Below are 11,294 nucleotides of genomic sequence, written 5' to 3'. Positions count from 1 at the left end.
CTGCAGGGCCAGAACAGTAACGGGGTCAGGAGGCCCCTGCCCAGGCTGGACCAGCTGGGGAGCCGCAGGGCCTTCTGGGCAGGACTCGGCATCTTAGGCCACCCGGCCACCAGCTACAGAGACAGGGTCAGGGAGATGCCCCCAGCCAGGGCCACCTCAGGGAGAAGGCAGCTGCGGGGTGGCCGGAATGCTCTGTCTCGAGCCCTGGGCAGAGGACGGCCCCCGGGGGCCACCACAGACACGGCAGTGGCCGGACAGGACAGGCCCCTGAGGGCCCTGGCGGCTGGGTGCCCAGGATGTGAGCTACGCAGGACACACTGGCCCAGAGCAGTTAGGCCGAGAGTCCACCCTTCACAGGCGAGGTGAGGAGAGACATGCTGAAGTGGAGGGAGCATGTGTGAGGGTTGCAGCTGTGAACAGGGAGGGATGGGGCCGCCTTCCCTGTGGAGGGTGCAGCCTGGCATTCGCTGGTAAGAGGGAGGGGTGAGAGGGCAAGGGCCAGCCTGACAGGAGAGGCGGCTCCCAGGGAGACAGGCAAGGAGGTCTCGGGGTCTGTGCTGGGGCGGGGCACCGTCCCCTCCTCCCCAGGCCCGGAGCAGACCCGAGGGGCAAGGGGGGGAAGGGACACCGCATCAGCCAGGGCCCTCCCCAGACAGGGACAGCAGCCCTGCAGACAGGCTAGCCCTCACCCCGCCCCGAGCAGGACTCACGCCATCCACCGCCTCCAGGTCCAGGCGCAGCTGACTCTGCAGCGAGTGCAGCTTAGGCAGGGGAATGGTGCCGATGTCCCCGCAGCCCCGCAGCCCCGGCAGTGTGGAGGCTACGCCCAGGCCCTCCAGCTCCTCCTGCAGCTGCTTCACCTGCGCCTCTACCTCCTCCTTCTTCTGCAGCGCCAGCTGCCGGTCACTATCGGCCACGCGGGCACGTTCCTTGGCCTCCTGTGCCTCTCGCTGCCAGGCATCGCAGACCTGAAACCCAGGGCCCGTGCAGGAGGCAGCCAGAGCCCATCTCGGCCCCTCCCACCTCACCTATGCCACCTGCAGACCCCATTGCCCGTGTCACCTGCGATCCTCCCTCCCGTCCCCCATCACCTGTGGCCCCCTCACCTGAGTCCCCTGCGGCCTCCCTCACCCCCCCACACTCACCTGAGTCCCCCGCGGCCCTCCCTCACCTGTCTCACCCCCCCCCACACTCACCTGAGTCCCCTGCGGCCCTCCCTCCCCCTCACCTGAGTCCCCGGCGGCCCTCCCTCCCCCTCACCTGTCTGGCCCCCCACACGCTCACCTGTTTCACCTGCTGCCAGGACTCCTCCCACTGCCGGATCTTCCTCTTGGCCTCGTCCAGCTGCCGTCTGACCCGGGCCAGCTCAGTCCCATTTGGACTTGAACCCGAAGAGGATGGGGGGCCGGCGCTCAGCATAGGGGTGGGGCTGGGGGAGAAGCTGCCGGAAACAAAGTCCCAGATGCTCCCGGGGACACCGTTCAAACCTGAGTGTGAAAGGGCCGATGACGGCCCAGCCCAGCTGTGCTCACGGCCTGGTGACTAGTGGGTGCTATGCCCCGGCCCCACCTCCACATGGGCACCCTTTGGGGCTCACCCACCCTGATGGCAGGGGTCTTGCCCTTTGTTCTGCCAGCCCCTTGTCCCACTCCTGGACCCTACCAGCCTCGGGAAGAGGTGCTGGGGACCGAGTGGGGCTGGCAGAGGCACTGACAGTGACACCTGCCCCGGCCGGTCTCCCCACCAGATCTATGCCTTCCCGGCCACCTGAGGAGTCTGAACAGAGGAATTAAATTCATTCCTGGGACCACATCACGAGGTGGAAGGGGCAGTGGTTCTCAGACTCCACCCCCAGGAACGCCTCACACGGACTCTCACAGACCCCAAAGAGCTGTGTCCACACGGTGACATCTGCCAATGTGTATGCAGCTTAGAGACTATGAGATACTCTAAATGTTACTTTAACAAAAACAGGCCTGTCATCCCAGCACTTTGGGAGACCGAGGCGGGCAGATCACCCGAGGTCAGGACTTTGAGACCAGCCTGGGCAACATGGTGAAACCCCATCTCTACTAAAAACACAAAAATTAGACGGGTGTGGTAGCAGGAGCCTGTGATCCCAGCTACTCGGGAGGCTGAGGCAAGAGAATCATTTTAACCTGGAAGGCGGAGGCTGCAGTGAGCGAAGATTGCTGGAGCTTGGGCGACAGAGTGAGAGTTTATCTTAAAAAAATTAACACTTTTAAAATTTTGTAATTTTTGGAGAGTCAGGAATCTCACTATGGTGCCTAGGCTTCTCTTGAACCCCTGGCCTCAAGTGATCCACCCACGTCGGCCTCCCAAAGTGCTGGGATTACAGGCCTGAGCCACTGTGCTGGCCCAAAGTGTTTTTTTTTTTTTTTTTTTTTTCTTGAGACGGAGTCTCGCTGTAACACCAGGCTGGAGTGCAGTGGCGTGATCTCGGCTCACTGCAACCTCCGACTCCCGGGTTGAAGCGATTCTCCTGCCTCAGCCTCCCGAGTAGCTGGGACTACAAGTGCCCGCAACCACGCCCGGATCATTTTTTTATTTTTAGTAGAGACGAGGTTTCACCGTGTTAACCAGGCTGGTCTCGATCTCCTGACCTCCTGATCTGCCCTCCTTGGCCTCCCAAACTGCTGGGATTACAGGCATGAGCCACCGCGCCCGGTCTTTTTTTTTTTTTTTTTTTTTTGAGACAGAGTTTCACTCTTATTGCCCAGGCTGGAGTGTAACGACACAGTCTTGGCTCACTGCAACCTCCGCCTCCCAGGTTCAAGCGATTCTCCTGCCTCAGCCTCCTGAGTAGCTGGGATTACAGGCGCAACTCACCACGCCCAGCTAATTTTGTATTTTTAGTAGAGACAGGGTTTCTCCATGTTGATCAGGCTGCTCTCGAGTCATCAAGCCAGGCCAAGTGTTAGTTCGTTTACAACGTAACAAACAGCTGTGCACGGTGGCTCAAGCCTGTCATCCCAGCACTTCAGGAGGCCGAGGTGGGCAGATCACGAGGTCAGGAGTTTGAGACCAGCCTGGCCAACATGGTGAAACCCGTCTTTACTAAAAACACAAAAATTAGCCGGGTGTGGTGGCGCACGCCTCTAATCCCAGCTACTCGGGAGGCTGAGGCAGGAGAATTGCTGGAACCTGGGAGGCGGAGGTTGCAGTGAGCCAAGATCGTGCCATTGCACTCCAGCCTGGGTGACAGAGCAAGACTCAGTCTGCGGCGGGGGGAGCCTGTGAGCAGCAGGCCATATGGTTTGCCACCATGGATGGGGCACAAGGTTCCGTGTGGGGCCCCTCAGTCAGGGTGGCCTCTGGGAGGCAGCCCCACGGAGGCTTCATGGGAACACTTGCGTGGAGGGAGCCGGCACTCACCTAAGGAGCTGAAGGATGAGGCTGAAGAGCCCAGTGCACCCGGCTCTGAACGCAGGGGTGGCGGCTGCTGGGGAGGCGTCATGGCCGAGGAACCCACCGGCCCCGGCAGGGGCTGGGACAGCGAACTGAGTGGCGAGGTGGACGCGGAGGACGGCGAGTGCAGCGATGGTGCTCGGGGCAGGGAGCCGGGTATGGTAACAGGCGCAGAGCCGGCCAGAGACCTGGGACCTGGCAGGGGCAGACCAGTGAGCGAAGGAAGTACCGCTAGGCCTCTGCCCAAACATCTGCCCACCGGCGGGCGGCAGCCACGGAAGATGGACCCTGCAGGCGGTGGTGGTGGGGATATGGGGGGTGGGGATACGGGGGCCAGGCCAGCAGCCACCTTCTATGGGTGTGGAGCCACAAAGCCCCGGGTGGCCACGTCTCATACAGTTGGGCAAGCCATGGGCTCAAAGGGATTTCAACCAGAGGTGGGGACACGGGGGTTTAGCATGGGCCCCTCAAGAGGCCAGACACCCACCAGGCTCTGCCAGCCAATTTAGCCACTAGTACAGTCCTCCCAGCATTTGTCCAGGCCTCTAAAATAGTTTACTTTCTTTTAAAGTCAGAAAGAAAAGATACACTTTTAGGCTGAAGGAAAGGGTGTTGTATAGGATAAGACTTTTGTATGGATGTTGATCTTTTGTCTACAATGTGAACACATTTGTCCTTTGGAGACCATCAGGACCTTCCTCAGGGAGAGCCCCGCCTGTCTGCAGGGCCACTTTGCTGGGACAAAGGTCAACTGAAGAAGTGGGAGGCGGGAGAGAGAGGCTGAGGAGTCTGTGTGCAGGGGGGGAAGGGGAGGGGCAGTGAGGGAGAGGAGGAGGTACCGCCAGAAGGGGGCCCTCCCGCCCCCAAAACCAGATACGGGCTATTGCACTGTGGCCCAGGCGGGAGCACAGTGGTCCAACCCCCGCTCACTGCAGCCTGGACCTTCCCGGGCTCAAGCGATCCTCCTGCCACAGCGCTTAGCTGTTCAGCGGCTGGAGGAACAGGGCCCCAGGTGCTCCTCGCCCTCACCTGCTGGTCCCAGGTCGTGGCCGTCTTGCTCTTCCAGATCCTTCTCTAGGGAAGCAATATTCACATTGCTAAGATGTGGGTCTAACGCCGAACCTGTCAACAGAGCCCCCCATCATCCACAGCCCACTCAGTGCTGCAGAGCTCGGGAAGCCCAGCTGAGGACGACGACTGTCCGGCCTGGGCGCAGAGTGAGACCAAGGGCAGAACACATGGGAGTTGCTGGGGGAGCCTGGGAAGGACACCACCAGCCCACCCTCGCAGCCCCCAGCAGGCAGTGGGGGGCTTGGCTGTTCTCTGGCAGAACGAGCACGCGCAGGTGGGACACCCCGCCACAGCCCAGCAGCTGGGTCCTCGCCTCCGCGTGCCGCTGCTGCCCCTCGGAGTTTAAATACCTAAGCGTGTGTTAGCATCTGACCATGTGTGCACGCTCGACTGTTTGAAAAACTTTCCGGGAGGGTGATTTCAAGGAGCAGGTGATCATCTGCAATTTCATGCCAAGCACCAAGACCTCAATCCCCCAGGCTCAAGACTGAGTGGGAAGGACCCTCCTCGGAGCGGCCTCACCCAGCCAGCCCTGCCTTCCGAGGCTGTCCCCACCTGTCCCTGCAGGCCACGGGGCTGCCCTCCTGCATGGGCCCTCCCAAGTCCCCACCCCCAATCCCGAACGGCACGCAGTGGCCCCAGTGCCCCTTCCTAGTATTAGGAAGCCGTCTTGAAGAGGCTGACCTCTGGTCACCAGCCCCTGAGGACACAGCGTGTCTCGAACTCCTACAGCCTCTGCACAGAGATCGGGTTGGGGATGGGGGGTGACCAGAAGATCTGGGATCTGAGAGCCCACGTGCCACAGGGGGCAGGCCAGGGGACCGCGGCGGCTGCAGGGGCTCCGGGACACACCCTGTGGGCTGGTGCCGCTTCCCACAGCAGTAAGTGGGAGAGGAGCCTGGCTCAGGAGTGGACAGTGGACTCCAGGTCCACCTGGGGGTTCTTGAACCCACACTGACGCCTGGTACTGGACAGTGTGCTGCTAAGTCCTGCTCTGAGACGTGCGAAGTCACCCCTGCCTGTCCCTGAAGAGTCTCAGACCCCCTTCTTCCTGTCCTCACCTGGGATAGATAGTCCCTCCACAGCCCCGGACAACCGCACCCCGGGGACACCTGTCAGACCCGACTGGGGGTTGGCGCGCCGGGAACCTCCAGCCTGGCCAGCCCTGCCTGGTGCTCGGTTCAGACCAGTGGCCCAGCAGAAGTGGAGAGGTGGTCACTGCCCCCCAGGTACCGACGTCAAGCCCCGCCCTCACAGGGCTCTTGCGGCCGCACTCCCCGCACCCCACCCCACCCAGCGTGGAGCTGGCTGATCCAGGCAGCGATGACTGCTGCGACCCGGTGGCCATGTCAGGGTGACAGCAGGTTCACCACACAGGGGGCGTCCCAGGAAACAGCTGGAGAAACGGACTGGGCAGCCAACGGGTCGCAGAGGGACAAACCCCCCTCGGCTGGAGAAGAGGGCTGGGCCTTTCCAGACATTTTCAGCATCCACAGGAAAGGCAGGAAGGTGACTTCTGAAGAACGCAACACTAGCCACACGCGAGATTTGTGGGGACCGCAAGTGTGGGGCCCAGCCTCAGCTCATGGCCTGCACCTCACCCCTCCGCCCAGGCCTCCACTTCTCCTCCGTGGAACCGGCTGGCACCAGTCAGTGCCACGGGGACCATGGGAGCAACCACAGGGTGGCAGGGGCCCCTCGCCGGAGGCCTGGTGCTCGGCGGCCACACACTCTGAACCCCACAGGAGCAGCCAGAGCATCCTCGTGCCACGTGGTGGCCCTGGCCGTGCACAGCCCATCGCGCACGGGCACAGGCTGGTGTGGATGCAGCGCGGCCTGGCAGGTCCGGGCCTCTGAACTTCACCCCGAATCTGGCCTCGCTCAGCAGCCACACTGTGTGGAGACCGTGCTCCACCACCCACAGCAGCAGATGGGAGAGGAGCCTGGCTCAGGGGTGGACAGGGGACTCCACAGGCCGCAAGGCAGAGGCCATCCCCACCCCACTCCACCGCACAGCACGACCCAGACTCAACCCTCATCCACACGCCAGCCATGAGGGAATTTCCGGGGCACGGAGGCCGGGCTGTGGTGCCACCTGGCAACACGGTCCTTCCCGGTCACAGAGGCAGCAGGGTCCGGGGCAGAGAACCTGACGCCCTGAGGCCTCCGGGACAGCACATGGTACCTGCAGCAGCATCTCCACTCCCACAGAGACACTGTTCAAATGAAGCTTTTAGGGACTTCCGAAGGTCTTATCCAGAAACTAAAGGAACAGGTGGGGGGTGGAGGTGGCCATGCCAAGACCCCCTGAGGACCAGGAACCCACAACAGCAGTCACCAAGGCCTCGGCCCTCAAGGACGCTCACTGGCAGAACCAAAGGCAGACCCTGGGCCAGCGGCCCCCAGAGCCATTCGCTCCTCTCCTTCCCCTCACAGGACAGTGACGGCCCCCAGAGCCCTTGGCTCCTCTCCTTCCACTCACACGACAGTGACGGCCCCCAGAGCCATTCGCTCCTCTCCATCCACCCACAGGACAGTGACGGCCCCCAGAGCCCTTGGCTCCTCTCCTTCCACTCACAGGACAGTGACATCCTCGAGCGGACATCCACCCTGGCCTGCAGAGTGGGCCAGCCCTCCCAGTCCCTGTCATCCACCTGACGTGCTGCTCAGACCATGGCCGAAGAGGGCACGACCTCAAAGCCTGACTGAAGTCGTGCTTCGAAGCACAGAGCTGAGACGCTGGAGGCAGCAGCAGAGGACCATGCACTGAGTGGCCTCGGACAGGTGGCTCCAAGGCTGAAAGTCAGATCTGCAGTGGGCAGGGCCTCCTCTCTCCAGGGCTGGGGTGTGCTCCTCCTCCTCCCTCCTCCCTCCAGGGCTGGGGTGTGCTCCTCCTCCCTCCTCCCTCCAGGGCTGGGGCACGCTCCTCCTCCCTCCCTCCAGGGCTGGGGTGTGCTCCTCCTCCCTCTAGGACCTGGGGCGCTCCTCCTCCTCCTCCCTCTCTCCAGGGCTGGGGCACGCTCCTCCTCCCTCCTCCCTCCCTCTAGGACCTGGGGCGCTCCTCCTCCTCCTCCTGGTGTCCACCCTCCTTCATGGCAGGCAGCCACATGACTCCGGTGTCTGCCTCTGCGCTGGGGGCCATCTCTTCTGAGTGTCTGTCCAAGTTTGTTCTTATAAGGACACTGGTCACTGGCCCACCCTACCGGCCTCATTTTAACCTGGTTATGAGGACCCTGCAGTAGCATCCCCCGATCTGTAGCAGGGAGGATACATTCCAAGACCCCCCCATGGAAGCCTGAGGCTGCGGATGGCATGGAACCCCTACATACCAGGCTTTTTCTTATATGAACATCCTCATTTGCATGTCAAGCCCAGTAAGAGATTAACAAGATTTACTAGTTACATAGACAGATTTCAGCACGGCACAGGAATAAAAGTTAACTGAGCAACCAAATGCCCTCCTGTACAGTGCCATCCTGAACCCAGACCTCACACCAGCAACTGAGGCAGTGGACAGCGAACGCTGGGATAAGAGGACCTGTTGTGCTTCCACGTAACACCACGTAGCCCGGTGCGGGGCCTGGGGTTCAGGTGCATCTTTTTTTTTTTTTTTTTTTTTCCTGAGACAGAGTCTTGCTGTGTTGCCCAGGCTGGAGTGCAGTGGTGCAATCTCAGCTCACTGCAACCTCCGCCTCCCAGGCTCAAGCTATTCTCTTGCCTCAGCCTCCTGAGCAGCTGGGACTACAGCTGCCCTCCACCACCCCCAGCTAACTTTGTATTTTTAGTACAGACAGGTTTTCTCTATATTGGTCAGGCTGGTCACGAACTCCCCACCTCAGGTGATCCGCCCGCCTCGTCTCCCAAAGTGCTGGGATTACACGCGTGGGCCACCGTGCCCGGCCTCAAATGCAACTTTCAGGGGACACAATTCAACCCAGGACATGGGGGCCCACCTGCAGATGCCCTGTTGGTCCTGTCCGTCCTCCCCAGGCCCCTCAGGACTCTGTACCAACAGATCTGCCCCTGCTGTGCACAGCCCTCCCTCCCTGAGTCCTCCCCAGGGAGGAGCCCCCCGCCTCTGTCTCCACTCCTCCCGCAGCTGTTTTCTGGGGCCTCCTCAGCACTCACTCTGCCCACCGCTGCCCGGGGCCTTTCCCTCCAGCCCTGCACCTGTGCCCTGAACTGCCTCTGGTCACAGGCACCAGCCTCCCTCCCAGGCCAACCCCCAGGCCCACTCTCCTCCCTGGGTCTGGTAGCCTCTCCTGTGGCCTGGACCCGCCCTGGGCAGACTCACCCACTGAGGACAGGCACTGATCCCCAACCCGCAGGCCTGCCCACGGCCCCCGTGTGCTTCCACACTGGGGCTTGATGACGGGGAGGGCCAAGCCGTCTGCGCAGGGTCAGGTCAGCCAGGCTCAGGAACCTGGACCTGCTCTCTGCACCCAAGTCCCGGGATTAGGATGTGGCAGCCCCTTCAGAGCTCACCGCTCCTCACACCTGGCAGAGATCCAGAAACTCCTCATGAAAAGCAAAGACGCAAAGGAGTTGGGGGGACAGGAACGGAGGCGCCTTTTCTCCCCTTGGAGCGGGGGGAGCGCACCATGCTCTGTGCGTAAGTCAGGACACAGGCTTCTCCCACCAGGTGCAGAGCGCACAGCGTGTGGAGGGGCTAAGCTGCCTTCAACGGTCACCTGACAAACTTCTACAGCTGGCACTCAGCTTAGAGGATGTCAGCCGCCACCTACCCCAGCCAAATCACCTGCGCTGAAGCCTGGGAAGCTACCTGGAGAGGGGACGTTCGGGGAACATGTGGGTGCCCCCAAGAGTCTCCAGCCCTGCTTCACAGCCAAGTGCCCCTGATCCAAAGAGGGCACTGGGGAGGGTCCCAGGGGGCTCCACCACCCCTAGGGTGCTGTCTAGGAGCCCACTCCCAGAAAGCTAGGGGGGAGAGAGCTGCTGCACCCACCTGGCCCACTTTCTCGCCCGCAGCTTCTTCCCCACCTCACCTCACTGTTCCAAGGTCAGATCCAGATCTTCTGAAACATTCTCAAAGAAAGAGCTAACCCTCACGCAGAGGCACAACCTAGGCGAGGCTGGTTATCTAAGCGAGTACAGCTGGGCCAGGCCAGGCTGCCTCAGCCCCGGGCGTTGGGAAATCACCGGCCCGCTGAGTCACGGCCCCACAGCCCGGCTCTGCCGTGACACAGCACATTCAAGCCGCCGCGGTCCCCCGGGGTCAGGGACACGCGAGGACAAGCTACAGACTGCTCGGAACTCAGCCCAGGGCGGGGGAGCCCCCGACGCCAGGGAAATCCCCGAACCACGCGGGCTGAGTGCAGGCTGGGCCGGGCCAGGACGCAGGGGTCGGCCCTCCCCTGCCCCGTTCCGCCCCACTCCCCTGCCCTCCCTCGGGGCACCGACCCCGCCTCTCTAGGGCACGCAGAGGGTCCGAGCCCGCGCTGGGAACCGGCGAGCGCCCGGCAAAGGCAAGTTCCGAGAAGGCAGCGCCCTCGCCTCGCTCCGGGTCTCTGAGAAGCCCGGGCCCACCCCGCGGCTGTCACACCCGGCTCCGGGACGCGGGGGACGCACCTGGGGGGCGCACCTAGCGGAGGGCCCGCTCCTGAGCGCCGAGTAACGAGCCCCGCACCTTGACGGCGCGGGGCTGCCACGCGCTGGGGCCGCCGCCGATGCTGACTCACGGTCCGCGGTCGCCGCCGGGGATTCAAACCCGGCCCGCGCCCCGCCCCCGCAATGTGACTCGGCCCCGCCCCCGCCGCGCGGGACCCGCCCCGCAACGTGACTCGGCCCCGCCCCCGCCGCGCGGGACCCGCCCCGCAATGTGACTCGGCCCCGCCCCCGCCGCACTGGCCACGCCCCCCCAACCTTCCCCTCCCCCCGGGCGCACCCGGTCCCCGCGGCTCCTGGCCACGAGCTGGGCGGGCAGGTGGGCGCGGGCAGCGGGGGCTAGAGGTCTTCAGGCCGAAAGCCCCGGAGCCGCCCCCCTGCCCGGCTCCTCCTGCCCTGCCCACCTGCATCTGCAGCGGCTCCGGGCGGACTCAGGTGAAACACCGGAGCGAACACGGGCGCTCGCGGGGCGGGGCGACGTGACCTGGGGCCGATGCCTGCCCTGCAGGACCCTCCTCCCTCCCAAGTCCGCGTGCCCGCCCAGCCCCATCTAAACGCGGGGTACGGAGCTCGCAGGTCACTCTTAATCTGAAACCTATTCCTACGAAGTGGAAGATGAAGGCAAATGGAACCTATCAGATGGGCCTGAAACGCTTTCACTAAATCTCTTAAATACAGAATCCGCTCATTTTCTCTATTCCGTGCTTCAGTCACGGTATATCTACAACCTGAAGGAAACTGTACTATTAACAAGGAAAAAATGACCCAGTCTACACGCCTGCTTCGCCCAAAACCCTCTACAACAGCTAATAAAATGCACACGCAGGCAGGCGGGCTTACACCTGGGGCCAGACAGTCCTGCTCGCTCCGGGAGTCCCTGAGCCTGGGGCACAGGAGTGCCCCGGGGTCAGCGGGCAGGACACTGCCTCTGGTGCCTGCGGCTAGTGCAGGGATGTAACTTCACAGTGATGCCTCAGGCATGGACAGAGGAAAAAAGTGAGGCTGGCACTGGGTGGCAAAGTTCACAATTTCAGGCGCAGCAGCAACAACAATACATTGCCTGTAACTAAGGCCATGTTGATCCTGGGGAAAAAAAAAAAAATCCATCGCTTCACCTCTGAATAGCTGGTTCGGAATTTTTTTTTTTTTTTTTTTTTTTTTTTTTTTGT

The 11,294-nt window shown here is 62.3% G+C and overlaps 1 protein-coding gene across 1 annotated transcript in view; it reads right to left on the bottom strand.

Moving 5' to 3' along the window:
• UNKL (unkempt family like zinc finger) overlaps window positions 1–11,294 on the bottom strand; it is a 50,675-nt gene that overhangs the window by 3,116 nt on the left and 36,265 nt on the right. Inside the window, exons 11-14 of the mRNA XM_025369636.1 lie at window positions 4,459–4,551; window positions 3,397–3,624; window positions 1,285–1,487; window positions 861–968 (exon numbers count right to left, since the gene is read on the bottom strand). Coding sequence (XP_025225421.1) covers window positions 861–968; window positions 1,285–1,487; window positions 3,397–3,624; window positions 4,459–4,551 — 632 coding nt within the window. The remainder of the gene's footprint in view (window positions 1–860; window positions 969–1,284; window positions 1,488–3,396; window positions 3,625–4,458; window positions 4,552–11,294) is intronic.

The sequence above is a fragment of the Theropithecus gelada genome, chromosome 20 (assembly GCF_003255815.1).
Source record: "Theropithecus gelada isolate Dixy chromosome 20, Tgel_1.0, whole genome shotgun sequence".
NCBI classification, from domain to species: domain Eukaryota; kingdom Metazoa; phylum Chordata; class Mammalia; order Primates; family Cercopithecidae; genus Theropithecus; species Theropithecus gelada.
This window is presented reverse-complemented; position numbering and strand designations above follow the sequence as displayed.